Source organism: Chelonoidis abingdonii, chromosome 1 (assembly GCF_003597395.2).
Source record: "Chelonoidis abingdonii isolate Lonesome George chromosome 1, CheloAbing_2.0, whole genome shotgun sequence".
NCBI lineage: Eukaryota > Metazoa > Chordata > Testudines > Testudinidae > Chelonoidis > Chelonoidis abingdonii.
In genome coordinates, this window is record NC_133769.1 from 170,661,321 (window position 1) to 170,689,093 (window position 27,773).

The 27,773-nt window shown below is 44.2% G+C and overlaps 1 protein-coding gene across 6 annotated transcripts in view; it reads left to right on the plus strand.

The window, feature by feature from the left end:
* Window positions 1–27,773, plus strand: part of BBX (BBX high mobility group box domain containing) — a 222,169-nt gene that overhangs the window by 163,221 nt on the left and 31,175 nt on the right. For all 6 annotated transcript variants that reach the window (XM_075072610.1, XM_075072619.1, XM_075072608.1 and 3 more), the window contains 3 exons: window positions 7,862–8,792; window positions 9,808–9,946; window positions 16,859–17,007. In XM_075072610.1, the coding sequence (XP_074928711.1) occupies window positions 7,862–8,792; window positions 9,808–9,946; window positions 16,859–17,007 (1,219 nt within the window). The remainder of the gene's footprint in view (window positions 1–7,861; window positions 8,793–9,807; window positions 9,947–16,858; window positions 17,008–27,773) is intronic.

The window sequence follows — 27,773 nt, forward strand, 5'->3', positions numbered from 1 at the left end:
TTCAAATTATTTTAAATGAACACTTCTGGGGTTTTATTCAGATCAGGGCATTGTCATTGCAAATATGTTTTAGAAGGCTTCAGTCACTTCCATTTATTTCCATTCTCATGCAGATTGTTATTTTAAAGAGATGAATACATGTATGACTTCTGGAGGAACTGTGTTCTGATACGTTGCAGCTGACATCAGACTGCCCTTCTGGGAGTAGTTACAGTGTGGAAACATTTACAATTCTCTTTTTTTCCAAGCCTTCCAAATCATAAGACCACATGCCATAAGTTAATTTATCGCCTACAACACCCAAAGCCCCTTTGATAACCATGCAGCTAAAGCAGTCCTAAGTCCTCTCTGCTGGTTATGTTACAAGCTTTAGAAGAAAAGGTATAGAGCAGAGAAGAAGGGTTAAAAATGGAGTTGCTGTCACATGAACAGGATATTTTGAAGATTTAAGATTGAGATTTTCCAAGCCTCTTTAGGGGACTTCGAAAAGTTCAGTTTATTTAAATAAACAGACTATAAAAGACAGTTACTCACCTTTGTAACTGTTGTTCTTCGAGATGTGTTGCTTATATCCATTCCAGTCAGTTAGGTGTGCGCGTGCCGCGTGCACGTTCATTGGAAGATTTTTAGCCTAGCAACATTCAGTGGGTCGGCTGGGCTCCCCCTGGAGTGGCGCTGCCCTGGCGCCGGATATATACCCCTGCCAACCCAACCACCCCTCAGTTCCTTCTTGCCGGCTACTCAAACAGTGGGGAAGGAGGGCGGGTTTGGAATGGATATGAACAACACATCTCGAAGAACAACAGTTACAAAGATGAGTAACTGTCTTTTCTTCTTCGAGTGCTTGCTCATATCCATTCCAGTTAGGTGATTCCCAAGCCTTACCTAGGCGGTGGGATCGGAGTGAGATGTGGCAGAATACAAAACTGCTGAGCCAAAGGCTGCATAATCTCTTGACTGTTGAACCAGAGCATGATGCGAAGCAAAGGTGTGGACCGAGGACCAGGTAGCTGCGCAACATACCTCCTAGATGGGTACACGAGCCAGGAAGGCAGCAGATGAAGCCTGAGCTCTGGTAGAATGTGCGGTGATGTGGCTGGGGGAAATATGAGCCAAATCGTAACAAGTGCGGATGCACACCGTCACCCAAGATGAGATCCTCTGAGAAGAAACAGGTAGGCCTTTCATTCGGTCTGCTACTGCGACAAAGAGTTGGGGCATTTTACGAAACGGTTTTGTCTGCTCAATATACAATGCGAGCGCTCTACGATGTCCAGGGAGTGCAATTGTCGCTTCCGTCGCGTTGAGTGTGGCTTCAGGAAGAAGACCGGGAGAAAGATGTCCTGGTTAACATGAAAGGCCGAAACCACCTTAGGAGGAATGCCTGGTGTGGTCGCAACTGCACCTTGTCCTTGTGGGACACAGTGTACGGCGGATCCACCATAAGAGCCCTAAGCTCAGAGACTCATCTGGCCAATGTAAAGGCTACGAGGAAAGCTGTCTTCCAAGACAGGTATAGTAGCGAGCAGGTTGCTAACGGCTCGAATAGGGGAGGCATAAGTCTGGTTAAAACCAGGTTGAGGTCCCAGGTTGGGGCTGGGCGGCATACCTGAGCGTATAAGCGCTCCAAGCCCTTGAGGAACCTCAAAACAATAGGGTGTGAGAACATGGAACGGCCACCTTTGCCTGGGTGGAAGGTAGAGATGGCTGCCAAGTGTACCCTCATTGACGATACTGCTAGGCCCTGCTGTTTGAGAGACCAGAGGTAGTCCAAAATAGAGGGGATCGAGACCTCAGTGGGAGTAAGATTAAGCGTTTGGCAACAGCATGAGAAACACTTCCACTCGGCCAGGTATATTGACCGGGTGGAAAGCTTCCTACTACCCAGGAGAACTTGTCGTACTGATTCAGAGCAACATAACTCTGACTGGTTTAGCCACACAGCAGCCGCGCCGTAAGGTGAAGAGCCTGCAGGTCCGGGTGGCGAAGCCTGCCATGGTCCTGAGTTATGAGGTCTGGGTGGAGTGTTAGGGTAATTGGGTTGGCTATCGACAGGTCGAGCCACGTGGTGTACCAATGCTGCCTGGGCCACGCTGGAGCGATCATGATGATGTGCACTCTGTCCCTGCGGAGTTTCAGCAGGACCTTGTGAACCAGCGGGAACGGTGGGAAGGCATAAAGGAGCTGGCTCTTCCACGGCATCGGGAAAGTATCCGAGATCGATCCCGGGGAGAGACCTTGGAAGGAGCAGAAATCTGGTGTTTCCTGTTCTCGCGGGAAGCGAACAGGTCTATGTGGGACAGGAAAGACCTGCTGAGTCAATCAGCCAGGGTGTTCCAAACACCTGGGAGAAAGGACGCTACCAGATCTATCAAGTGGGCTATGCAAAAGTCCCAGAGTTGGATGTCCTCCTGACAAAGGGGGAGGACCGTGTCCCTCCCTGTTTGTTTATGTAGTACATGGCTGTTGTGTTGTCTGTAAACTCTGGGACACAACGGCCTTACAACTGTTTCTGGAACACCTGGCACGCCAAGCAGACTGCTGTCAGTTCTCGGACATTTACGTATAATGCCAGCTCCTGAGAAGACCAAAGGCCTTGAGTACAAGATGACCGAGGTGAGCACCCCAGCCGAGAGATGATGCATCCATCGTAAGGGACATTGAGGGTTGGGGTGGATGGAACGGCATCCCTGCACACACCAGGGAGGGAGTTAGCCACCATTCTAGGGAGCCTAGGGTGCTCGGGGAAATGGTGACTATCGTGTCTGTTGGGTCCCTGCCCGAGAGGTATACCGAGTTGAGCCAAACTTGGAGAGGACGGAGGCGGAGCCTGGCGTGTTTGGTTACAAATGTGCAGGCAGCCATATGACCCAGGAGACCGAGACAAGTGCGAAACGAGGTAGTCGGGAAATTCTGTGGACCTCAGATGATTATTGTCATCGCCTGAAACTGCGGCTATGGTAAGCAGGCTCTGGCTAGATTGGAGTCCAGGATAGCTCCTATGAAGTCTAACGTCTGCGTGAGAACCAGAGTGGATTTTTCTATATTGATCATCAGGCCTAGACGTGTGAATAGGTCCTTGACGATGCCCACATGCTGAGTGCCATGTGTCTCAGAGGCCCCTCGGATGAGCCAATCATCCAGATACGGAAAAACGTGTATCCGGCAGAGGTAGGCGGCGACTATGACCATACACATTGTAAATACCCTTGGAGCTGTAGAAAGGCCAAACGTCAGGACCGTAAACTGGAAGTGCTACAACGCGGCGGTATTTCCTGTGCGGAGGAAAGATGGCGATGTGAAAGTACGCGTCCTTCATATCGAGGACGGCATACCAGTCTCCAGGATCCAAGGACAGGATAATGGTCCCCAGGGATACCATGCGGAACTTCAACTTTATCATAAACTGGTTGAGCTCGTGTGGTCTGGATAGGTCTGAGACTCCTACACTTGGGATTAAGGAAAATAACGGGAGTAAAACCACTTGCCCCTTCTGTCATGTCTACTCGGTACCAGTCCTCTATAGCCTATGGCGAGGAGCATCTGCACCTCTTGTAGAGGAATTCGTCATGAGAGGGGTCCTGAAGAGGGACAGGGTGGGCGGGGGAGTGAAATAAATTGGAGTGTACCATCCTACTCCACTGTGTGGAGGACCCAGCGATCTGAAGTTAACTGGGACCATGCCAGGAGGAAGTAGGAGTGGATCCCGACTGTAACTGGTAGCCGTCCGCGGTGAACCTTCACAAGTTCGTCTGTGGTCCCTGTGGTGGTTGCGAGGAACCTTGATCTTGCCCTTTGGGGCTGACAGTCCTGCGACACCTCCGGCCGCGTCGCCTACCAAGTCTGTCTCTGGTGGGCACAGAGCCATCCCCACCACACTGCTGTAAAGGCCTCCTTTGGTCACCAGCATATGGCAGCGAGGAGACATTAGGACCCTGGTGTCGCTTCAGGCTTGCAGCTGGGCGCAGCTCCTTGCGTCAAAGGGCCTTGGGTAGCCATCAAAGGTGAAAGTCTGAAATGGTGTGACTGCCAGCTCCGGCGGGAGGTTTAAACCCTGAAGCCATGAGATGGCGCCTCATGGCAACACCCGAGGCCAGAGTCCTGGCTGCTGAGTCTGCTGCATCCAACGAGGCCTGGAGGGAAGTTCTGGCCACCTTTTTCCCTTCCTCCAAGAGGGCAGCGAACTCTTGGCGGGAGTCTTGAGGGAGAAGCTCCGTAAACTTACCCACCGCCACCCAGGTGTTTTAATTATAGCGGCTAAGCAAGGCTTGTTGATTTGCCATCTGGAGCTGTAGGGCCCCTGCCGAGTACACCTTGCAGCCGAGTACACCTTGCAGCCGAGTAGGTCCATTCGCCTAGCCTCCTTCGATTTCGGGGCTGGCGCCTGCTGGCGGTGGCATTCCTTCTCATTAATGGACTGGACGACTAGTGAGCTGGGAGGAGGATGGACATAAGTACTCGTACCCTTTAGAGGGCACCATATATTTACGCTCGACTCCCCTGGCCGCAGGACGGATAGAGGCTGGGGACTGCCATATAGTATTGGCATTTGCCTGGATGGTCCGAATAAACAGTAGGGCCACTCTAGTGGGGGAATCCGGCGATAGAATGTCCACTACCGGGTCCTCTACCTCCGGGACCTCCTCCACCTGGAGGGTCATATTGAGTGCTGCCATCCTTAGGAGGTCCTGATGGGCTCTCAGGTCGATTGGAGAAGGGCCCGAGGAGGATGTTCCTGCCACTGCCTCATCTGGAGAAGAGGAAGAGGAGATGCCGGTGAAGAGCGGGTCCTGGGTGGCCTGTTGCTCTTGGGCGATCTCCTGCTCCAGAGGAACCTGGGAGTCCGGTGGATGAACTGGGGCTTCCTCCACAGCAGTCGGAGGGGGACGGCTAACCATCGCCTCTGGCACTCGGTGCTCTGATGAGACAGAGCGGGACGGAACTACTGGTACGCCTTGGGCCTGGTGGTATGCCCAAGGTGTCCAGAAAGACCACTGATGGGATCCTTGGGCCTGGGCCTGGGCCTCTTGGAAGATTCTGGTGGGCACATCAGAATCGCGGTCCTGAGCATAAGAGCTGTCCGCGTGGGATGACACTGATGCGTGTCTGGATGACCATGGAGGTGCTGAAAAGCCATGAGCAGAGTCTCTGTCTCTGTCGGAGCTTGACCAACTCGGCACCGGTGGAGGCGTACCAGTACCTGGAACGAGATCCGGACCTGCCACCAGAGCGATGCCGGGAGGTTGACCGAGACCTCGAGGTCGGGAGCGGCTACGGGAGTCACGGTGCCTGTAGCGGTGCCGGGAGCTGGAACGATGCCGAGAGTAGCGGGTCAGTAAACGGGAGACCGACCGGTGCGGCGAGTGCGACTGGTACCGAGGAGAAGAACAGCACCGGGACTGCAAGTGGCATCGGGAGCGAGAGTGCCGACGAGACCTGAAGTGTCTGTGGGACCGTGATCATGAACGGTGCCGCTCTGCTGTGCTGACAGAGGATGGTCTTATCAAGAGAGGCTTGCGAAAGACTGTATTACCTGCACCGGCAGTGCCGGGGGTTCAGGCAGCATTGACTCTGTCATGGCAATCAGATCCCTCGCCGTTAAGAATGACTCCGGCGTGGATGGAATAGTAAGCTCAACCACGGCTCGCGCCAGGGAGCTGACAGGCACCGGACTCGACAGCCCTCGTGGGACCGGAATCGACGGTGCCAACATCGTGGGTGCCGCGGCAGGTGTCGGTGCCGGTGCCGGGAGATCCGACTTAGACGAGCTCTCTGGCTGTGGTGCAGGTGGCATGAAAGCAGCAGGAGTCTTAGGCTTTCCCGACCTTGGGGAGAGAGAGTGGTGCCGAATCGACTTCGGAGCTGGCGATGGCCGGTGCCGAGAGGCCTTGGCAGTACCAGCACGGTCCGGTGCCGAGGAGGTGCTTCTGCCTACCAATTGACCAGCGCTCGGTGCCGAAGACGGCGGGGTAAGAGCCGCCTCCATGAGGAGCTGCTTTACCTGAAAGTCCCACTCCTTTTATGTTCTCGGCTTAAAAGCCTTGCAAATGTGACACTTATCTGTCAGGTGAGATTCCCTGAGGCGCTTAAGGCAGGAGTCGTGTGGATCTCGTGTCGGCATCGGCTTATGACAGGCCGAGCATGGTTTGAAACCCAGTGAACCGAGCATGGGCCCCGGCACCGGGTGCGGGGAAGGGGCTAATCCCCAAACCCCTCTTAACTATACACTGACTTATGAACAATAAAAATTAACTATAACTATATAACTCTGAACTATATACACAACAAAATAACTAGAGAACTATGAGTAGCTAGGGAGGTGGAGTTCAGTAAAACCGCACTCCACTGTTCCAATCACCGACACGGGCGATAAGAAGGAACTGAGGGGCGGTTGGGTCGGCAGGGGTATATATCCAGCGCCATAGCAGTGCCACTCCAGGGGGCGCCCAGCCGACCCACTGAGTGTTGCTTGGGTAAAAATCTTCCAACGAACGTGCACGCGGGGCGCGCACACTTGACTGACTGGAATGAATATGAGCAAGCACTCGAAGAAGAAGGGATTATTACCAGGATTTCTTTAGGTACTGTCTTTCTTATAGCCAAATCTGAACTCATGAGATAAGTTTTCTTTGACAAAAGTAATAATAAAAAGAATCATGTCACCCAAATAGGGTGACCAGACAGCAAGTATGAAAAATGGGGACAGAGGTGGGCGGTAACCGGTAATAGATGCCCACATAAGAAAAAGCCCCGAATATTGGGACTGTCCCTATAAAATTGGGAAATCTGGTCAGCATGCACCCAAAGGATCTCTAATTTCTACAGATTTAACTAAAAGGACCTACTGAACTGTAAAGCAGGTAAAACAGGTTATGTGATTTAAAAAGATGTATGAGAAAAAGAAAACATTCAGTTTCATAGTGACAAGGAGGCCCAGGGGATTTCTAAATTAGTACTAGGTATGGAGACTTCTAGGCCAATGGCTGAAATCCAGCCCAGGTCAGTAGTTATTACCTTCAAGTGGTTCTTTTGGTGACCTCTGTTGAAGGAGTTGGTGGTCAGTTGTTTCTATGTTTCAGTTTGATTTGTGTTTCTCTTAAAGTTTTGGACATCTCCCCAGAGGAAGTTGGTCTGACACTTGTGGTTACCCCTGTTAGCAGCCTTAGCCCAGAAGCCAAGGCATGGAGACAGTGAACTAGCCTGTCAGGTCCTGCGCTGATCCCTCTGGAGAAGTTAGGAGAAGCTTGCATTAATGCATCCTTTACAGTAGCTGTTCTGTGGGTAGATAGAGCGATTCAGTCTCCATTACTGGTATCACCAGGAAGGTTGACTCCGAGGTAGTAACACTTTACATTTCTGTGTTGAAGAGGCTTGTGATTCGAGAGGATTTTTCTGTATTATGTAAAAGAAATGTAAAGGTTTTGTTTTGTTTTTTTACTTTGTTTGCAAATTGAATAAAGAAAAAATCTTAGTATTAAGAATTAGTTAATTTATTCATTCACTGGCATTTTGAAAGTAGGAACTAGAATTAGAAGGAAGGGCTGGAATAGTTTGTAAGTTTCCTGGTTTACTGATGGTGGGTTATAGTGAACTGTACCACTGCATTTAGGTACTATTTGTGTATTTTCCAAGGACGTCTACAGCCTGATTCAGGCATCTTTCCCTCAAACCTGGAAATCATACAGCATACTGTGCTGAATGGGGGTGGATGTAGAAAGTACTGTTCGGAATGTGAGGGGCAGCTTTCCTAAATCAGGGCCTTAGATAAGTGCCCTTATCTAGCATTTCTGTAAATCAAAATAAATAAATTGAATGATAGGGGCATTTAATTGGTGGTGATTGGTTGTTTTAAACTTTTTAGATGTGCCTTGCATCAGAGGCGGTAAAAGTGAAAGAACCTGGGAAAGTGGAAGTGGAAACATCGGTGGATGTGAAAGCAGAAGCTCCAGAGGAAGTGAAAGTGAAAGAATTGGAGAAGGTGAATGTGAAAGACTCACAGGAAGTAAAAGTGGAAGAATCTGAGATGGTGAAAAATCAAAATGACGAAAAGACAAAAACTGAAGAGTTGGAGAAAGTTACAAAATGCACTCACTTTACTGATCCGGCAGCAGACAGCAGTCCTGTAGAGATAAATAATAGTACCAGTGCAAAGGATCTCACATGCCATTCTCAAGAGCTTTCACTTGCTGACTTTAATACCCTGGGGCTGAGCAAACCAGAAAAGATAAAAAAGAAAAAGAAAAAAAATAAGCTGGACCGGCACACAAACGAAAAATGCACCACCAAGAAGGCTTGTAAAAAGAGGCAGTCCTCTGAGTCGGACATTGAAAGCGTCATTTATACTATCGAAGCAGTTGCGAAGGGTGACTGGGGCGCCGAGAGACTCATTGAAATCCCCCGGAAGAAGGTCCGCCCTGCCTCAAACATGAAGGGAAGTGTGTTGGACACAAAGTCACCAAAGAAAAAAGTAAAATCAAAAGAGAAGAGAGCATCAAAGGAGAAATCCTTGGAGACCACCAAAGAATCAAAGCCTCCTGACTTTCTTAGTATTACAGCCAATATGGAGGCGCCTTGTGAGGTACCTGACAACATAAAAGCAGAACCATTGACCCCAACAGAGGATGTGGTACCACAGAGTTTACCTGGACAGGTCAAAACAGCAGACAGTGACTGTAATAAAAAGATTGAAACCTGTGGTTCCAGGAAATCAGAGCGATCTTGCAAAGGTGCCCTTTATAAGACTCTGGTGTCAGAGGGCATGCTCACGTCCCTGCGTGCCAATGTGGACAGAGGTAGGTGATTTTTGCCATTTATTTACAGAGGAAGAGAAAAATAAATCAAAAGGTCTTATATTGTGTTTGAACAGCATCTCTCTCTTGGTCTTCCATGAATCAGGTGCGGGCTTGTAATGCAACCAGTGATTTATTTGGTTCAATTAATAGACATATTTCCCTCCCCTTTACTGCATATCTGATTGCAAAATATAGTCATTAAAGCACTTTCACTTAAAAAATACATACGTTAACAGACCAATCTTCTGGTTTGTGCAGGGCTTGCATTCTTATGTAACCCTGGCCAGCTACATTGGAGCATTAGTTGCCTATATGAAGAAATGCTGTTGGTCTCTAGACATAGCTCTGAATCCTTGAAGAGGTAGATGTGTCTCAGACTCCTTTCTGATGTACGTGTTGGTCCCCAGATAAGGTACACAACCAGAATATCTAGAAACATTATGGAGTTCATTCATTCAGGATAGACGTAGGGAGATCAGCATGTGATATCAGTTTCCAAATTTAGCATCTCTGTTGTTAAAAGTGGATGATAATCAGTGAGAGAACCTTGAATTTGAATGGAAAGATGAATTTTGATTTAAAATATGTGATGTACCTTTTCAGTAGGATGCATTTAAAAACATTTCTCTGAGCAGCAAATCAAAGATGATAACTTGAGTAGCCAAATTGAAGAGCGAACCCTTGAGGTTACTTTTGCTTTAGATTAAATCTCTGAAACCTTTTCTCCTTCATTACACCTCTGCAGATCCTCACTGTAGGGGTCCTGCAGTTTAGCAGAAGGTTCCAAAAGTGGGATATTTTAAGGTAGTAAATATGGGTAAATCCAGTTGCTACCAGGTAACCTTCTTATCCCTTAGGAACCCAAGTTGGCACAGAACCCATTTTAGAAACGTCAAGAGTCGGTCAGCAGAAGTTGCACTGTTGAGTGACTCTTGATGTACAGGGTCCTTGCAAGTCCAGTGCACTGTGACGCAGATTCCATGATGAAAGTAAGAATCTTTTTTCTCTTTCCTAGGTAAACGAAGCTCAGGAAAAGGCAACTCCTCAGACCATGAAGGATGCTGGAATGAAGACAACTGGGCCTTTTCCCAAAGTGGGATGAGTGGAAGTAAAAAGCTGAAAAAAACTAAGCCAAAGGAAGAATTCGTTCTGGGGTAAGTTGATGTAATTCACGTGAACAGAATTTTGCACAAGCAGGATTTGTTTCCAATCTGTTTTACGCTACATAGGAATGGATTTGGTTGTCATAGTAAAAGTAGATAACTGTGCGCATTCCACTAAAAACAGGATAATCTAGTATGAAGGGCACAGGGCTGGGAACCAATCCTTCCTGTGTCCAGGTCTGGACTCTGATTCCGTTTAGCTTTAGGCAAGGCTGTTGTAGCTTCCTACTCAGATTTGAACCTTAGCGTTCATAAACTGAGAAGCTAGCATGAACCCTCTAAGCTTAATTACCAGCTTAGATCTGATATCGCTGCCACCAGCCAGATTCCAGTGTCTGCCTCACTCTGGTCTCCCCAAAACCTTCCCTGGGGGACCCCAAGACTCAGATGCCCTGAGTCTACAACAAAGGGAAATAACCCCCTCCCCTTGTCTCCTCTTTATTTCCTCCCAGGCTTCCCCTCCCTGGATGGCCCTGGACGATCACCCTATTTCAATTCCTTGAAATGCAAAACAGAGAGATCCAGTTTCTTTCACCCTCAGTCAGAGTCCCTGCAAAGGTAAGCTTTGCAACTCTGACACAAAGAGATTTCCCCCTCCCAGTCTTTCCCTGAGAGAGACCGTAACCCTGGCACAGAGATTCCTATCCCCTTGAGCCTCAACTAGAAAAGAAAATCCAACAAGTTTTAAAAAGAAAGCTTTATATAAAAAGAAAGAAAAAGACATAAAAATGGTCTCTGTATCAAGGTTGACAATATACAGGGTCAATTGCTTAAAAGAAAAATGAATAAACAGCCTTATCCAAAAAGAAATACATCTTAAAACATTCCAGCAAACTACACACATGTAAATACAAAAACAATATAAAAACCTATTGTCTTCTACCTTTGTACTTACACTTGGAAACAGAAGATTAGAAAATCTGAAGGTAGAGAGATCCTCTCTCAGAGCCGAGAGAGCACTAGAGCAGAGACACAGACAAAAGACACACACCCAAAAATTCCCTCCCTGAGCTTTGAAAAATCCGGTTTCCTGATTGGTCCTCTGGTCAGGTGTGTGGTTCCCTTTGTTAACCCTTTACAGGTAAAAGAAACATTAACCCTTAGCTATCTGTTTATGACAAAGGCGCAGAGATCAAAATTGTCAAAACGAACTCTGATTTTTCAGTGCCACTTTTCAGACACTTGGGGCCTGATTGTTAAAGGTGCTGAGCACTCTAAACTACAGTTAAAGCCAACGGGAACAGCTGTTGTTTGCCACCTCTGTAAGAGAGGCCCAAACTGTCTCAAGCTAGATACTCACAATTAGAAAACGCATCTGAAACACCCAGCCTTAATCTCTCTGGGCTTGATTCTGTCTTCTCACTCATTATTAAACCAATCTAATTCCATTGTGATCACTCATGATTTACACTGATATAAATCAGAATCAAATAATTATTTCCATGTTTCTAAAATAAGCACAATATTTACCTACCTAAGAGGTGATGTAGACGGTTAATTTAATTTTCAAAGTACTTTAGAAACATTATTTAAAGCTCTAGGTAGGTGCTTCGTTAACTGGAAAAAGTGTTAATTTTTTCCCCAAAAAAGTAGATAATTTGACAGTGCTCCTTTCACTTATTTATTATTTATGTTATAGTAGCACCTAAGAGTCATTATTTTCCTTTGTAAGTGTTGTTCTAATGCAGTGGAGTGAATAGGGTAAATAAATGATTTTCAGTCAAGGAGGCAACTACTTGAATAGGAGATCAGCAGGTTAAGGTAGTGGAATAAATCAGTAGAAAAATAATTATTAATTATTTTTAAAAATTAACACTTTTGCAAATCTACACAGAAGTGGCTCTCAGGAATCTGAATAGCAATTCTCCTTGTAGCACTAACGGATTTACTTAACTTCAGCGATAGTGGTGAAAAATCTACTTAGCCATTCATACTTTGCAAATCCTTGGATATTTCTAATTATCTGAATTCAGAGGGAATAAATTGGATTAAAGGGAATAGATTCTCTTCATATTTTTGTCTTGAAGTTTTAATAGGTTTCTTTTGTGTAGATTTATAGTAAAATTTTTCATAACCTGGTGTATCTGAAATTTAGTTGTAATGCACTTATTGCAAGGACATTAAATATTGAAAATCTCAAGGTGGTGTTATTATATGGAATACGCTACGCAAAGTAACACTGCTCTTTTATTATTCTCAGTACGTAATGTACTCGTCAGTGATATGGAGATTTTGTAAAGATCTTCTCGTAGTACACAATGTTCCATCAAAAAGTTAACCAGCTTTTCATTTATTTAATTATGTTAAAACATTAGGTGAGTATGAGAAGATGATGAATTCCACAGCTCATCAACTAATCTAAAAAATGTAGATGCAAATAATTTATTCAGTGTTTGCCACTTAAAAGTTTTGAATAATGTATTTGACAAATATTGTGCTACCATCTGTACAACTGATTAGATAGTGAAGATATGTGTGTGAGGATAGCTTATTTCCTGTCTCAGCAGTGTTATTCATTACTATTATTCAACCAGTTCTAATAGAAGAAACCTTTATAATACATGGAATTAAGATTTTTTACTAAAAGTTCAAGAAACGATGGGTATGTTTCCACCACAGCGGCACCCTATGGTGCTGCAGCTCTACCACTGTCACTCTGTAGTGTAGTTGGTTCCTACATTGACTGAAGGGGTTTTTCTGTCGATATAATTAGTGCACCTCTCCGAGAGATGGGAGCGAGGTCGAGGAAAGAATCCTTCCACTGATCTAGCTGTCTCTACACTGGAGGTTAGGTCGACCTAACTACGATGCTCAGGGTGCAAACTTTTTCATAGTCCTGAATGGCATAGCTGGGTCAATCTAATTTTTAAGTGTAGATCAGACGTATATATTAAACATCCCTCTTCAAGGCTCTGCATAATCTTGTTCCCATCTACATCACTCCTCTTATTTCCTCCCCCACCACAAGCACACCTGTCTGCTCCCACCCCTCTCACCTTGCAGCTTCCTTCTTCTCCCAGATTCAAATTTGTACCTTTTCTTGCATTCCTTGCCCATTACCACGGGAACAGTCTCCCTCTTCTTGTCTGCCAGGTATCCTCTGCCTTCTTCATATTCATCCTTTTAAAAATCTACTACTTCCAGGTATAGGGTGGCCAGGTGCATGGTTTTCGACCGGAAAGTGCAGTTGAAAAGGGGACCTGACAGTGTCAGATCTCCTGACCAGACATTCAAAGTCTGGTTACTGTGGGTGGGGGAGGCAGGGAGGCGCTAGTCATCACCTGCACCAGCCCCTACATAGCTGGGACCGCCTCCTACGTGCCTCAGGTGGCTGCAACTCCCAGGGGGGCAGCAGGGAAAGAGGAGTGAACAGGGATGGGTCATCAGGGGGAAGTGTCTGGTTTTTAAATATTACAAAGTTGGCAACCCTATCCAGGTATCCTCCCTACTGCCTCCTCCATTGGCAGCTCCCTAGTGTTACATGCCATATTTGTCTTGTCTGTCTTAGCTCCTGTCCTGTCATGAGCTCTGCAGAGGTAGACCCAGGCACTGTAGCAGTGCAGGGGTCTGCCTATGTGAATGTCATTACAGGATCAGGGCCTTTGGTTACAAACTCCTCAGGCCAGCTAATATCTGTCTATATGTTTGTAAACCTCTGTATGTTTATGACACCATAATTGCTTTTTTAATCATTGAAATCACTGGCTTAGTGATGGCAGCACTCGCTGCTTCTTCCACATCCCACATGCTATAAATTGTCTGTGATGATGGCTCTTCTGCTGTCAAAGTTGGGCCTGCTTGACACACACACACACACACGCGCGCACGCACGCGCGCAGGTGTACTCGGAGTTAGGGAAACAAATAAAACAGTGGGAGGGGAGAGCATATGTCAGCCATCAAAGCAACAGCTCTGCTCGCTTCATGGATGTCTAGATACCCCTGTACACAGTAGCATGGTAGCAGCAGTGCCAGCTGCTTATACTAACAAAACAGTTGCTGCGAACCAAGTCTCCGTTTCGTAACTGAAACCACTGCTGTTCTACATGGCTCTGATTGAACATCAAAGAAAGATGAAATATGTTTCTAACAAAAATACAGAATAATGGTTATGGGGATAAGTGAATCAACTCTAATTTGTGAGTTTCGTTGCATAATGATGCTTCATTTAAGAGCCATTTCAGAGAAAACTGAAAAACTCACACTTTTGCCTTTCTTCTAGGCACACAGTGCTTAGAGGCAGTTGCACCAAGCATACATGTTTACTCTCATTGTCTGCTGGTCTTTCATAGCAAAGAGAATTAGAGGGAGCTAGGAAAACTCAGACTTCTCATGTCAGCACCAATTTGTTGATTTGTTATTAAAAGCAAAAGCCTCACAAGCTCAGAGGATATATGTGCAGAAGCTCTAGTCGCCCTAACAACAAATACATTTACAAACAATTAAAGTATCGTGCAGTTGGCTCTATTTAATACAATAATTAATATATCACCAGATAAATGCAGCAGCCAATCCAATCCTGCTGCATCCCTAGCCCCATGCCCTAAATTCTTCCTATTGAAGAGCTATGTATATTAAGTAGTTTGGTTGGTTGTTTATTGCTTGCTTGGCTTTTCTAAATTGTTTTTCTTATAGTTTTGGCAGGGGGGAAGGGATTTTGTGTGTGTGAGAAACAAATTAGAGCTTTAATATGAAGGTGCCCTTTATAAATAAAAAGGATCAAATCTTTAAAAAAAAAAAAAAAAAGTTGCCTTTTTCAGAAAATCTTTTTGTTCGTAATCCAATATTATTTACTCATTGATATTGGTGCCACTCTTTTTCATTGTTTTTTTCCTCCTTTTCTGATTGCTTAATCTCCCTCACGTGACAGATCAGGATTGAATGCCAAACACAATCGTTCAATTTTTGAAAAATGTAGTGTATATATAAAATGACCTAACTGTGATGAGTTCAGGTATAAAAGTACCACTGAACCTTATCGACCCAGAACTTGTTTTTAACTTTATCTGTGTGAACCATAAAAGCAGCAGAGAATCCTGTGGCACCTTATAGACTAGTAGATGTTTTGGAGTGTGAGCTTTCGTGGGTGAATACCCACTTTGTCAGTCTCAGGTAGTGGAAATTTCCAGGGCTAGGTATATATATGCTAGCAAGCAAGCTAGAGATAACGAGGTTAGTTCAATCAGGGAGGATGGGGCCCTGTTCTAGCAGTAGAGGTGTGAAAACCAAGGGAGGAGAAACTGGTTCCTGCAACTGGCACAAGCCATCACAGTCTTTGTTTAGTCCAGAGCTGATGTGTCAAATTTGCAGATGAACTGAAGCTCAGCAGTTTCTCTTTCAAGTCTGGTCCTGAATTTTTTTGCTGCAGGATGGCCACCTTAAGTCTGCTATAGTGTGGCCAGGGAGGTTGAAGTGCTCTCCTACAGTTTTTGTATATTGCCATTCCTGATATCTGATATTTGTGTCATTTATCCTTTTCTGTAGTGACTGTTCCAGTTTGGCCGATGTACATAGCAGAGGGGCATTGCTGGCATATGATGGCGTAATTACATTGGTGACGTGCGGTAATGAACCAGTGATGGTATGCTGATCTGGTTAGGTCCTGTGATGGTGTCACTGTGTAGATATGTGGGCAGAGTTGCATCGAGGTTTGTTGCATGATTGGTTCCTGAGCTAAGTTACTATGGTATGGTGCAGTTGCTGGTGAGAATACGTTTCAGGTTGGCAGGTTGTCTGTGGGCAAGGATTGCCTGCCACCCAAGACCTGTGAAAGTTTGGATCATTGTCAGGATGGGTGTAGATCCTGATGATGCGTGAGGGGTTATTTGCTGGGGGCTGTATGTGATGGCCAGTGGAGTTCTGTTTGGTTTCTTTCTTGGTTTGTCTTGCAGTAGAGGCTTCTGGGTACATGCTGGCTCTGCTTGATCTGTTCTAATTTCCTTGCGGTTATTGTAGTTTGAGAATGCTTGGTGGAGATTGTAGTGTTTGGTCTCTGTCTGAGGAGTTAGAGCAAATGCGTTGTACCTCAGTGCTTGCTGTAGACAATGGATGTATTGTGATGTGCCCGGGATGGAGTGGAGGCATGAGGTAGGCATAAGCGGGCGGTAGGTTTCGATATAGGGTGGTGTAGGTGACCATCACTTATTGCACCGTGGTGTCTAGAAAGGGACTCCCGTGTGTAGATTGGTCCAGGCTGAGGTTATGGTGGGGTGAAAGTTGTTGAAATCATGGTGGAATTTTTTCTAGGTCTCCTTCCCATGGGTCAGATGATGAAGATGTCATTCAAGTTAGCGTAAGGTAGGAAGGGCGTGAGTGGACGAGAGTGAGAAGCTGTTCCAGGTCAGCCATAAAATATTGGCGTATTGTTGGGGCCATGCGGTGCCCTAGCAGTGCCACTGATTGGAGATATATATTGTCATCAAACTTGAAATAGTTGTGTGTGAGTATAAGGCACAGAGTCTCAGTAGCCAGTTGTGCTGTGCATCATCAGGGATACTGTTCCTGACAGCTTGTATTCCATCTGTGTGTGGATGTTTGGTTATGAGAGCGTCTACATCATGGTGGCATTAGGTGGTTTTCAGGAGGTGGACCAATGCATTGTAGTTTCCTCAGGAAATCAGTGGTGTCACGGAGATAGCTGGGAGTGCTGGTGGCATAGGGTCTGAGTAGAGAGTCCACATATCCAGACAGTCCTTCAGTGAGAGTGCCAATGCCCAAGATGATGGGGTGTCCAGAATTTCCAGGTTTGTGGATCTTGGGGAGTAGATAGAATAACCCTGGTCGTGGCTCTAAGGGTATGCTGATTTGTTCCAGTGGTAGTGTAGGGAGTGTCCTGAGTAGATGGTGCAGTTCCATGTGTGAACCATGTGATTGACTTTGGGTTTTTCCCCCTCCCTTTCTTTAGTTTAGCAAAATTGGAAGAAGAATTTGAAAAAAAATTCAACAGCCTCCCTCAGTACAGTCCCATTACGTTTGACCGGAAAAGTGTATCTGTTCCAAGGAAAAAGAAGAAGGTTGGAAGCTGTCCAGCAGAACAACCAAAATCTAACAAAGGTAAGGTGCTTTCTGAGGTACGTTCGTAATCCATAATAGCTGCTGTGCTGGGTTCGGGAGCTGTTATTTTCTTACCTCAGCATGCTTGCCTACATGTGAGGAATGTGGAGTCAGTGTTGCTTTCTTCATCATGACAAAGTTGATTATCACCAGGACTTTCACAGATTTTTGTTTTTCCTTTTTTCCTTCTATTCATTGATTTAACATATTCTCACTTTGGGGATAAAACATTTCAGCAGTAATGCCTCCATTCTTAAACCCTTGTAAGTCCAATACTCAGTCTCTCATGAGCAGAAACTTCAAGTTGTATCATGTTCTGCTGCAGTTTGTTTGTGTGGTTTGTGTAGTATGGATGAGTATCCATTAGGGCTAATTCCTTGAGCTTGTGGTATTTATACTGTATGTGAATATAAATGCATCAGGAAAGGAGGAATGATTACTAGTAATTCTGTTGTTTCTGAAGAGCTGAGGCAATAAGATGCTGAATACACCGATAAAATGAGAATAACTGTTACTGTCTGATCCCTGTGTTGGTGGCCCTGAGTACCTTATTCAAACATACGTAGCGTTGAGCTGTTTGTCTGACTCGCAAGCCACCAAATTACAATACGTGGCCCAGAACTGTTGCTGATGTTGTTTATACAGTGTGCCCAATATAGTATTGATTTTGTATTTATGTAAGTAGGGAAGGGCTGAGCAGGTTCTGGCAAAATTAGCCATTGTCCATAATATTTACTGAGGCCTGATCGTTACTAATTGCAACTCTGTAGTTAGTATCTGAGAAATCTACAAGCCTGACCAGAACAAATGAACCAATTCTACAGCACAGTAATCAGGTGGTTTATTATGCAGCATGTTTTGGGAGCCAACTGCTAATCAGATGGTGGTAATCGCAGTAACTTCCCTGATTTCTAACAACAGCACACACTGTTGGGTGCTTTATTGACATACTCATTTGTCTAGATATCGTGAGATATGTTCCATAGTCAGAGAGTGAATTCTGCCCTTGGCTTTGTTAGCAAGTCGATCCCATTCTTATCTCCATTTTTGCAAAGCACAGTTGGAAAGCCTTGAATTTTTCTGTCTCTTGTCTTAAGAGAAGGCCAGCAGTACAATTGCAGATATGTAACAGCTCAGTTGTGAGCAGTGCTGGCAGAGTCCTCTGGGTGAGATTATACAGCACTTGCCTATCCCATGGGTACATTTATACTTCCAGCTAGTGGTGTGATTCCCAAGTATGTGCCTAGGTTCTCAAATGGGTATGTACTGCAGCTAGCTTTATTTTTATTGGATCTGTCTCTTTGAGCTGGATATCACACCCCGAGCTCGAAGTGTAGACATACCTTGTGTCTGGCCAAGCCACAGCTAACAGTTCCTCATTTCCATGAATACTGAATTTACTTGCAGCTATTGGGTGAGATTCTCAGCTGAGATAAGTCAGCACAGCTCCATGGTGGGCTGGCACTGAGACATCAAGAGGTGGAGCTGGTAAAAAAATTTCCGTCAAAGCAATAATTCCATTGGAAAATGTCGATTCAACAAAATCAAAACCCAGGAACATGTTGATTTTGACGTAATTTTGTCTAGGGGGGGAAATAATTAAAGGGAAGCATTTTGACAGGGGAATGAACACTTAGATATTTTGTTTTCAGATTTGTATATTTAAAAATTATATACAATTAAAAGATATATATTAAAAAGTCTCAAAATTAAAACGTTTGGTCTGAAACAAAAAAAAATCAGAAATTTCATTTCGTGGGAAATTTCAAACTTTCCACATTTCATTCCAGTTCAGAACGACAACAAAAAAACCCTGAAATGTTGCAAGTTCCCAAGGAATGGAAATTTCTAATTTCAGTCAGCTCTACTAAGCAGTGATTGTGTTGCCAATAAATGGATGAGATCAACAGAGATGAGTAGCTCAGGTGTTGACCACACTGGCTGGAAGTGGACTCTGGGATACTGCAGAGCATATGCGGCAGGGATACAAAGCAACCCGGACCCAACCATGAATTTTAACAGTGTAAAAGATAACTGTCCCATCAGGGCTAACTTCGTTAAGCTGAATCCCAAAGTTATCTTGAGATGTAGTGAGGCTATTGCAATGAGTAGTGTCGGGCTCTGGAGCTTAGACCCACTGTGGGCTTTCCAGATTTGCCTCTAAGTTAACAGCTAACCAGATAGATGACCTGCTATATAGACTGTTACATCTACAAAGGTTGCTATTGAATATTGACCTGAGAAACTGTCAGATGTGCATGACTGTGAAGGGGGCCCATGTGCATGCTGCTAATAAAGAAGCACATTAAGTGCAGCACATATAGTGAAAAGTCTTACAAAAATTATAGAAGAAAAGTATAGAGATAGTTCTGAGGGGTACTTTTTTCCTGTGTTAGAACTCAAGCATTTTTCAAGTAAATTGGAGAGGCAGTATGGGTCTAGGCCAGTGGTTTTCATCCAGGGATGTATGCATACCCTGGGGGTACACAGAGGTCTTACAGGTGGTACATCAACTTATCTAGATATTTGCCTAGTTTTACAACAGGCTACAGAAGAAGCTCTAGCAATGTCAGTACTGAGTAAAATTTCATACGGACAGTGACTTGTTTATACCGCTCTATATACTATACACTGGAATGTAAGTACAATATTTGTATTCCAATTGAGTTATTTTATAAGTATATGATAAAAATAAGAAAGTAAGCCATTTTTCAGTAACAGTGTGCTGTGACACCTTTGTGTGTTTATGTCTGATTTTGTAATCACACAGTTTTTAAGTGAGGTGAAACTTGGGGGTGCGCAATACAAATCAGACTCCTGAAAGGGATACAGTAGTCTGGAAGGGTTGAGAGCCACTGGGCAAGTGGATATGGCACTGGATTGGGATTTAAGAGTCCTGGAGTCTATTCTTGCCTCTGCCACTGACCAACTGTGTGCAGCTGTCTTCGCTTCTCTGGGCCTCTAGTTCTCCTTCCACCCTCTGTCTATCTTGTCATTATAGACCATTCATCAGATCAGGGACTGTTGTTATTGTGTGTTTGTACAGTACCCAGCACAATGGGGCTCCAGTCGTAGTTGCAGACTCTAGGTCTGATTCTGATACACATGCGAAGTAATAATGATAGCACGGAGGCAGGGCTGTCCTTAGGAATTATGGGACCCTATGCAGTATTATTAAACTGGTGCCCCTATGCCCAACGGCAGCCCAAGTTCGCATGTGTATTTTAAATAAGGAGGGGTCTTTTGAAGGATTTATTTAAAAAATGATACATCTGAAGATCCAAGCATTTAAGGCTAAAGATGAATACTCAGATTGTACATCTAAACATCTATGCAACGATCCTTTAGAGATGTGATTTTATAATCTTCAACACGCTAATGAAATATTTTTAAATTTAAATATTTTTAAAGCAAATTTTAAACTAAGGTCCTGTAGACTGACATGTTCTGAGTAAATATTACAGTCATGCATAACTGTTTTTGTCAAGTAAATTCAGAAACTGACAGTATATACCTTGAGGTTGACAAATGCCTGTTAAATGGCTTCATTACTCCTTGAATGGCTCTTTAACAATTTCAGTGTTTCAACAGGTCTGGCAGGCTGGAAACCTTTTTCACTTTTAAGTAGTAGATCCCCTGTGGGGGAAGACTCACCAGGCTGCAGCAGCCAGCTGTGGTGGAAGCCTGCAGAAAGTGTCAGAACAGGGATAGGAAGGGATGGATGGGTGGCCACTAAGACCCAGGGGGTGCGCCAAATTCTCGGGTTCCCTGCACAACCGTGTATGCTGTTTATGCCTAAGGATGGCATGTAAGCCAGAGAAAACTTGTTTAAGAACATACTATTTTTTTCCTGGACAAATGTCCACAGGTTTGTAGCCCATATGATAGACTTCCTGTGTATTGTTAGTGCCCAGTAGTTAGAGAAGCTTTTACTGTATCAGATCAGTGCTCCATAAATTGCCATTAAAAATTCAGTAAGTAGGCTTCAGTGTGACAGATTATTTCCCAGGATGCCAGGACATGACAGATTATGAGAGGTTGTATGTCATTTTTTCTTAAGTAAAATTTTTTTTAAAAGTAAGTTTTTCTTAATCATGTCTTAAATACTTAAGAAATCACACACATTGCTTGTTTCAGTTGAAGACAATGGTGTTACATCAGTTTGTATTGTTGTAAAGCCGTTAACTTCAAATGGAGTTTGATTTATAATAGTCTAAACAAGAGATGGTTCAGGCCTGATATGTCGAATAATCAAACAAGCAGGATAAGCAGGGCATTCAGCACATCAGTCAAATTAGCCTTTTTCCCCAATCACCTTTTCTTTCATTTGCCCCAAAGTGCCAATCCCAAATGAGCTGGTGCCTTTTCTGCCTGATGTGACACCCCTCCAGCTCTGCTATTTAATTACAGTCAACCACTGAAGCACACCAGAGCACACAGGCTGTGTGTATGAGTAAGGTACCTCTGAACTTTCTCCCTTAAGAAGCAGTTTCTTAAAATATGTTTAGGGACAGATTTTCAAAAGTATTCCACATTGGTCTGCTTCTGCTCTAGTTGATGTCAGTGGGAGATTTTACTTCAAAGGGAGCAGAGTTAGTTTTGAAAATCTCACCCTAAATATGTTTGTTCCATACATATCAATGGTATAATAAAACTGCTGAGAACTGGAGTAAAGAAACAGGCTTAACCCATACAGACAGCATCCTGCTCCAGAATTCATCACTTGTGATTGACGTCTTTAGCAGAACGTACGCTGGGGCATCGTATCAAGCAGAAGCCATTGATCTACAATGGGTTGCCAATTTACATATCTACAGAAACATAGAGCAAAATCTGTAGTTATCATTTCTCTTTTGAACTATGAAAAGTTATTTTTATGTTCCAAATAACCCAACTTACTTGTTGAGGGGCGTAGAAGGGTGGTAATTCAATATATTTGCATTTGAGACAGGGATTGTCTTTTATTCTGTTTGCACAGCGCCTAGCACCATGGGGCTCCGATCTCAGCTGAGGCCTTTCGGCATTTCCAGAGTACAGTGAAGAAATAGCACCATAAAGCTATTGCTCCTTTGGAGCATTGCTTTCTTGAAGCCACAGTCTTTCACTTGCGTTTTAGCTGCTTGGCACTAAGTCTACCTTGCGATCATGTGCCGCTATCTGTGCACCATATGGTTCACAGACAACGCCTTTAAGAACCGCTCTTGAGTTCTGAATCTCCAAAAATAGCTGGGAATGGAGAGAGAATAGATTTGTAAGTGTAGAGGCAAATATTTGGAGAACTCCAATTATTCTGGACGGCTCTGGCACTCCGGGCATTTAGCTCACAGTAAGTAGCCCTCCCCAAAGCAGGGCTGAGACAAGTTACAATTAAACTGGACAGTAATGTAGCTCAGTGAAAATGGGTATCTGAACTGAGCTTCTGGAACCTACCTTACACGTGTCTGAATTGGGAGCTTTGCCATGGGAAACCTTAGAGACTCTGTTAGCACTTGTAAAATGAGACCTGAGACTTAATAGGATGAGTACATATGCCTCATTTGTTGGAATACACTGTGCTGGCCATTTGATGCATTCTTCTGATAGTTTTTTGTTTTGTTTTGTTTTGTTTTTGGAGGACAAGGAGGGTTTGTTTGTTTTTTTAAATTCACCTATGAAATTTTGAACAAGTGTTGCTAGGGTTAGTCATACACTGTCTGTTCATTTTCTTGCTTGCTACTTTACTCTGCAGCTGCTTCTAGCCCAGTTCTCACTAATCCCTGAGTGGTGCATATCCTTTCTGTTATCAGGGAGCCTACTGGATAGACCAAGAAGTAAACTACAAGCAGTTCCCATATGATGGCAACTGCTGCAACACTAAAAACCCAAGAAAAATGGAGTATTATGTTAACTGCTGAGAAATATCCGCAGGAAAAGGATTTACTTTAAAACCAAGAAGGCATTAAAAAAATGACAAGTAAACCATTGTAGCCCAGTAGTTCTCAAAAGTTTTTCTTGTATTAAATCATTTCAAGACACACAAGCTTTTAAAATTTGCTTTTTCAACCTTACATTTTTTGTGAATTTAGTGCTGGTGGATGGAGTTGGGTTGACCTCTCTGGAGACTCAACATCTTTCTCCATGGAACAAACATAGCACGTGCAGCAGCTGTGCAACCTTCCCTGGCCACGGAGTTTGCACTTGTAAGAGTGAAAGATTCTTTGATCTCCATGACTGGCTCGTTCCTTGGTCTCTGCTGATAACAGGGGTGACACTTGCACCCTGGGGTCTGGACGTTATATCATCTTACTATTTCTTCCTTGCGTGTTTGTTTGAATCCAAGAGCTTTGGTTCTTAGACTCAGAGAATCTTAGAAATGTAGGACTGAAAGGGACCTCAGTAGTCCATTTAGTCCATTCCCCTGCACTAAGGCAGGACTAAGTATGATCAAGACCATCCCTGACAAGTGTTTGTCTAACCTATTCTTAAAAGCCTCCAATGATGGAGATTCCACAACCTCCCTAGGTAATTGTCAATCCCATGCTAATGTACTCACCTGCTATACAAACTGCATCTGTAATTAGCCCATCAACCAACTAAACAGATTAACATGAAGGAATTTTTCATGGATTGAAGACTTTCTTACTGTTGGGCCATAACATGTCACAAAAATTACCTGTTTTCGCCTTTGCTCCACTTTAGTCATTTGATCCCTGCTGAAAGATGTTTTAGTGACTATTTGGAAAAAATAGAACCCAGCATGAGGTGACAGAGAAGAGTTTCCTTTCCCTGTCACTGAAGTCCATCTCCTTGAGTTTGCACTTGAGAACAGAAGTATTCGTGAAACCTATACCCATTGAGGGGGTTGTTTCGATGTTTGATTGTGATGAGTTCTTTAGAAGGAAAGGTAGAAAGAGGATCATAAACAAAACACATTCTTCATTCTATGTAATGTGTGTAAAGTTTATAACCTATTTCTGTGGCTTCCTTAGTCACTGCTTCTGTGCAGAATATCTGCTCCAGTGCTCAGCAATCTCTGACACTGCTGAGCTGTACTTTCCTGTGCAGTGTTGGTATAAGAGTATAGTAGTATAAACCTCTGTACTGTTTTATAATGTGCCACATAGCCCAATAACCTCCTAGCTGAAATCACCCCTTTGGACATTTCAAACACAATTTTTTTCATCTTTTGGGGCTTGACCGTTCATTGGGGTCTGCTAGCATTGAGTCCTGCACCAATATTCAGTCCTGCTGGAGCCTTAGGGTGAAATCCTAACCCCATTGATTTCAATGGGATTTTTGCCATTGACTTCAGGGAGCCAGGATTTCAGCCCTCCCCTTTCCCTCCGCCTGCCTGTGCTTTTGCAAGCCTGGCTTTGCTTAACCTGTCTCAACTTTTCTTGGCTGCTGATCAGCTCCACACCACTTATCTCTTTTTTGCTTTGGGTCATGTCATCATTCTGAGGCTTTCTTCTGCTCTCCTTGTCACCGCTCTGCACTCTTCAGTATATGTCAACTGCCATGAGTTTACACTTTTCTGTACAAATGTGCGTGGATTGTGCTTACCTGTACACTCCTAATGCTCCTGATCTTTCCCACTCAGGGGATAAGGAGTAGGATGGCATGCGGTGGTGTTCTACATGAAAGCAACTCTCTTAAAAGGACAAATATCAAATTCTGTAAAAGAAAACCAGGCCTACATGAAAATCAAAAGTTGAAACAATTCCATGGTGCAGACTAAATCAATTTATGGTGTTACTTCTGCCCCTTTTAACTATTAAAATAGATTAATAACAAGCCCAAGTACAGACAGCAGATTTGTCTGCTCTTTTTTTGTTGTTGGATATAAATAAATTTGTAGATAAGAATAGCTTTAACATTTTTGCTTACCTTAAAATAACTTCCCACGTAACTCTGGCATCCTGGCTTGCAGTGGTAAAAAATGCAAAGCAGACCAAATTCTGTGCTCAGTAATATGAATGCAACCATGCGGACTGAAGAAGGATTGAACTTGTGTAACTAATTTGGCCTACTCTGTTGAAGTTATTTAACTTTTAACAACCAGTTATAATTAAATTAGTTCAGACTTAAGCTAAAATTACCCATGATGGGTACCAACTGAGGACTGTCCTTTTTTGCATAGTGCTGTAACCAGGGGGCGGCTCCAGGCCCCAGCACGCCAAGTGCATGCTTGGGGCAGCAAGCTGCGGGGGGTGCTCTGCCAGCGCCACGAGGGCGGCAGGCAGGCTGCCCTTGGCGGGTTGCCTACGGAGGGTCCGCTCGCAGGTCCGCGGCTTCGGTGGACTTCCTGCAGGCGTGCCCGCAGAGGGTCCGCTGGTCCCACGGCTTCGGAGGATCTCCCGCAAGCACACTTGCGGGAGGTCCACCGCAGCCGCAGGACCAGCGAACCCTCCACAGGCAAACCGCCAGAGGCAGCCTGCCTGCCTGCCGTGCTTGGGGCGCCAAAATCCCTAGAGCCACCCCTGGCTGTAACTTTTCAGTTGTGACTTCTAACTACCATATCAAACTGAAAAAATTGACTGTTGACAGGAACTTCCCAAACCAAAGTACATCAGCACCTTACAGTTTCCAAGTTTGTTGCTTGATTATACTGCTTTTATCTTTACATGTAGGTATGAGAATCTGTATTTAAATATAAATAATATTTAGGCCTTCTCTACGCTACCCTTTTCACTTTAATATTTCCCACTGGTGGACGTGTATTGGTGGCAGCAATGATGGAAGACTTCGATGGGGGGTTGGGGCAAGACCAGTATAGATGAAGTTGGCAGTATGTAGTTCTGCTGTTAGCTTTAAATTCCAAGACTTAAAATATTTGTGGTGGTGTGTATTTTAAAGACAAGTAAGTGGGGGGGGGGGTTGCAGCTAGGAGCACATTCAAGCAAATTAGTATCAGATCAGATGCAAATGGAAAGTACTCCATCTTATAAAAACCACAAGTTGTCATTTCATATACCTTACCTCTCTGAATTCTTCTAAGGGGGGGTCCAGTCTGAAGCTAACATGAAGACTAGGTTCCCTGCTACTTTTTTGGAGGTAATGCTTTACAGTGCACTTTTACTCTGAAAAGTGACTCCGTAAAAGTGGCATTGCAGTGGAGGGGTTACCTGTTTGTTGTGTCTTGGCCAATTCTGTGTTATTTATCAGTCAAAAGATGTTTTTCTAACTGCCAGTGCTCAAACTTCCCTGAGATATTTATAGGTTAAGCAGTTCAGGCACCATCCTATGTAATAAAGATTCTGCAGTCAGAAATGAGGATGATGCATGAGCCAGGAGAGACTCCAGCTCCCAGAGCTGGGTTAGCTCTGCAATTAGTAAAAACTTACTTTTGTCACCAAAACCAAAGAGCTCTGACTCTGGATATACACAGAGAGCAGATGTTTGGAGGGGAAAGGGGCTATTTTTACATAGTCAACTTTTCTTGTCTCTTAAACTAAACTGGTATCTCTCTTTCACGTTAGAGGAGAATGATCCAATGCCCGCTGAGGTCAATGGAAAGCTTCCATCAACTCCCGTGGGTGTTGGATAAGGCACTACACTGTAGAATGAAGTGGCATGCTGTAGTCATTAAAGAGGTAGTTATATTCGAAATGGTATAATTGTTTTGCTGTATAAAAACTTCTAATTAAAAATGTATTATTATTAATATTGTCTGTAGGTTCATTCCAGTCTCAGAAAAAGAACTTATTCCACAAAATTGTCAACAAATATAAGCACAAAAAGTAGAAGTTTAATGTTGCGGAAAAAGGTATTGGTGCATTACTCAGTCAAGGCTTCTGGCCACCTTCTCTCTGAACTCAGCCTTGGGTAATGCTTCCATGCAGAGGATACTCAATTCTGTATCCCTTTCACTCTTTTGGCCCCTTACCTCACTTTCTGTGTGCTTCAGCTTCACCAGCTTCTGGCTCTGGCAATATCTTCCTTTGTTTCAATATTAAAAAAAGCTGATTAATTGAAGACCTGCCCTAAAGATCATTCTACCTCCTCTGCTTAAATTTCACCTTCCCCTCTACAATCAGGAGCTGATTTGTTGAAATTGACCCTGAATTCTTTTCATCTACCTCAGCTCTCTAATGTTGGCTGCTTCTGTCTCCATCCCCCCTATAGCAGACATGGTCTTGAATACTCCTCTGCCAAAGCTCTTTTATATTGTCTCATCTCATCACCTCTTGACTGGAGTAACACCTGCTTTAATGATTTCCCTGTGTCTCAGTTCTATAAACTACAGTTGTCCAAAATATGACTTTTTTTTCCCTGTCAGTACCCAGTAATATATCCCCTTCGCCAACCCTCCATCTTCAGAAATCTTTACTGCCTTTCTATTCTTTACAGAATCCAGTTGAAAATCACCTTCCTAGTCTTCAAGTTTCACCGTGGATTTGCCCCTCGTTTCACCCAGCCCCTCCAGCTCTCCAAAATCATTTCTGTCTCTGTTCTTGGGGTCTGATCCTGCATTTCCAGCACACTCAAAACTCCCATGGGAATTTGCAAGTGAACAAGTTGTGCAGAATCAAAGTCCAAGCTGTTGACAAAGTTTTTCACTAGATTATATTTTTTCCTCTTGTCTTCCCATACCCATTTGGTCTTTCATCAGTGGACAGGAGATTCTTCTCCCATGTCGACCCTGCTGCATGGAACAGCCTCTCTCCCTCTTTTTATTTAACTGACTCCTTGAATCTTTTCAGATGATCCCATTGCAAGACTCCTTCTCAACTCTGGTCTGACTCCTGACCCTCTTTCTCAGATAATGTAATTTTAATCCTGCTCCC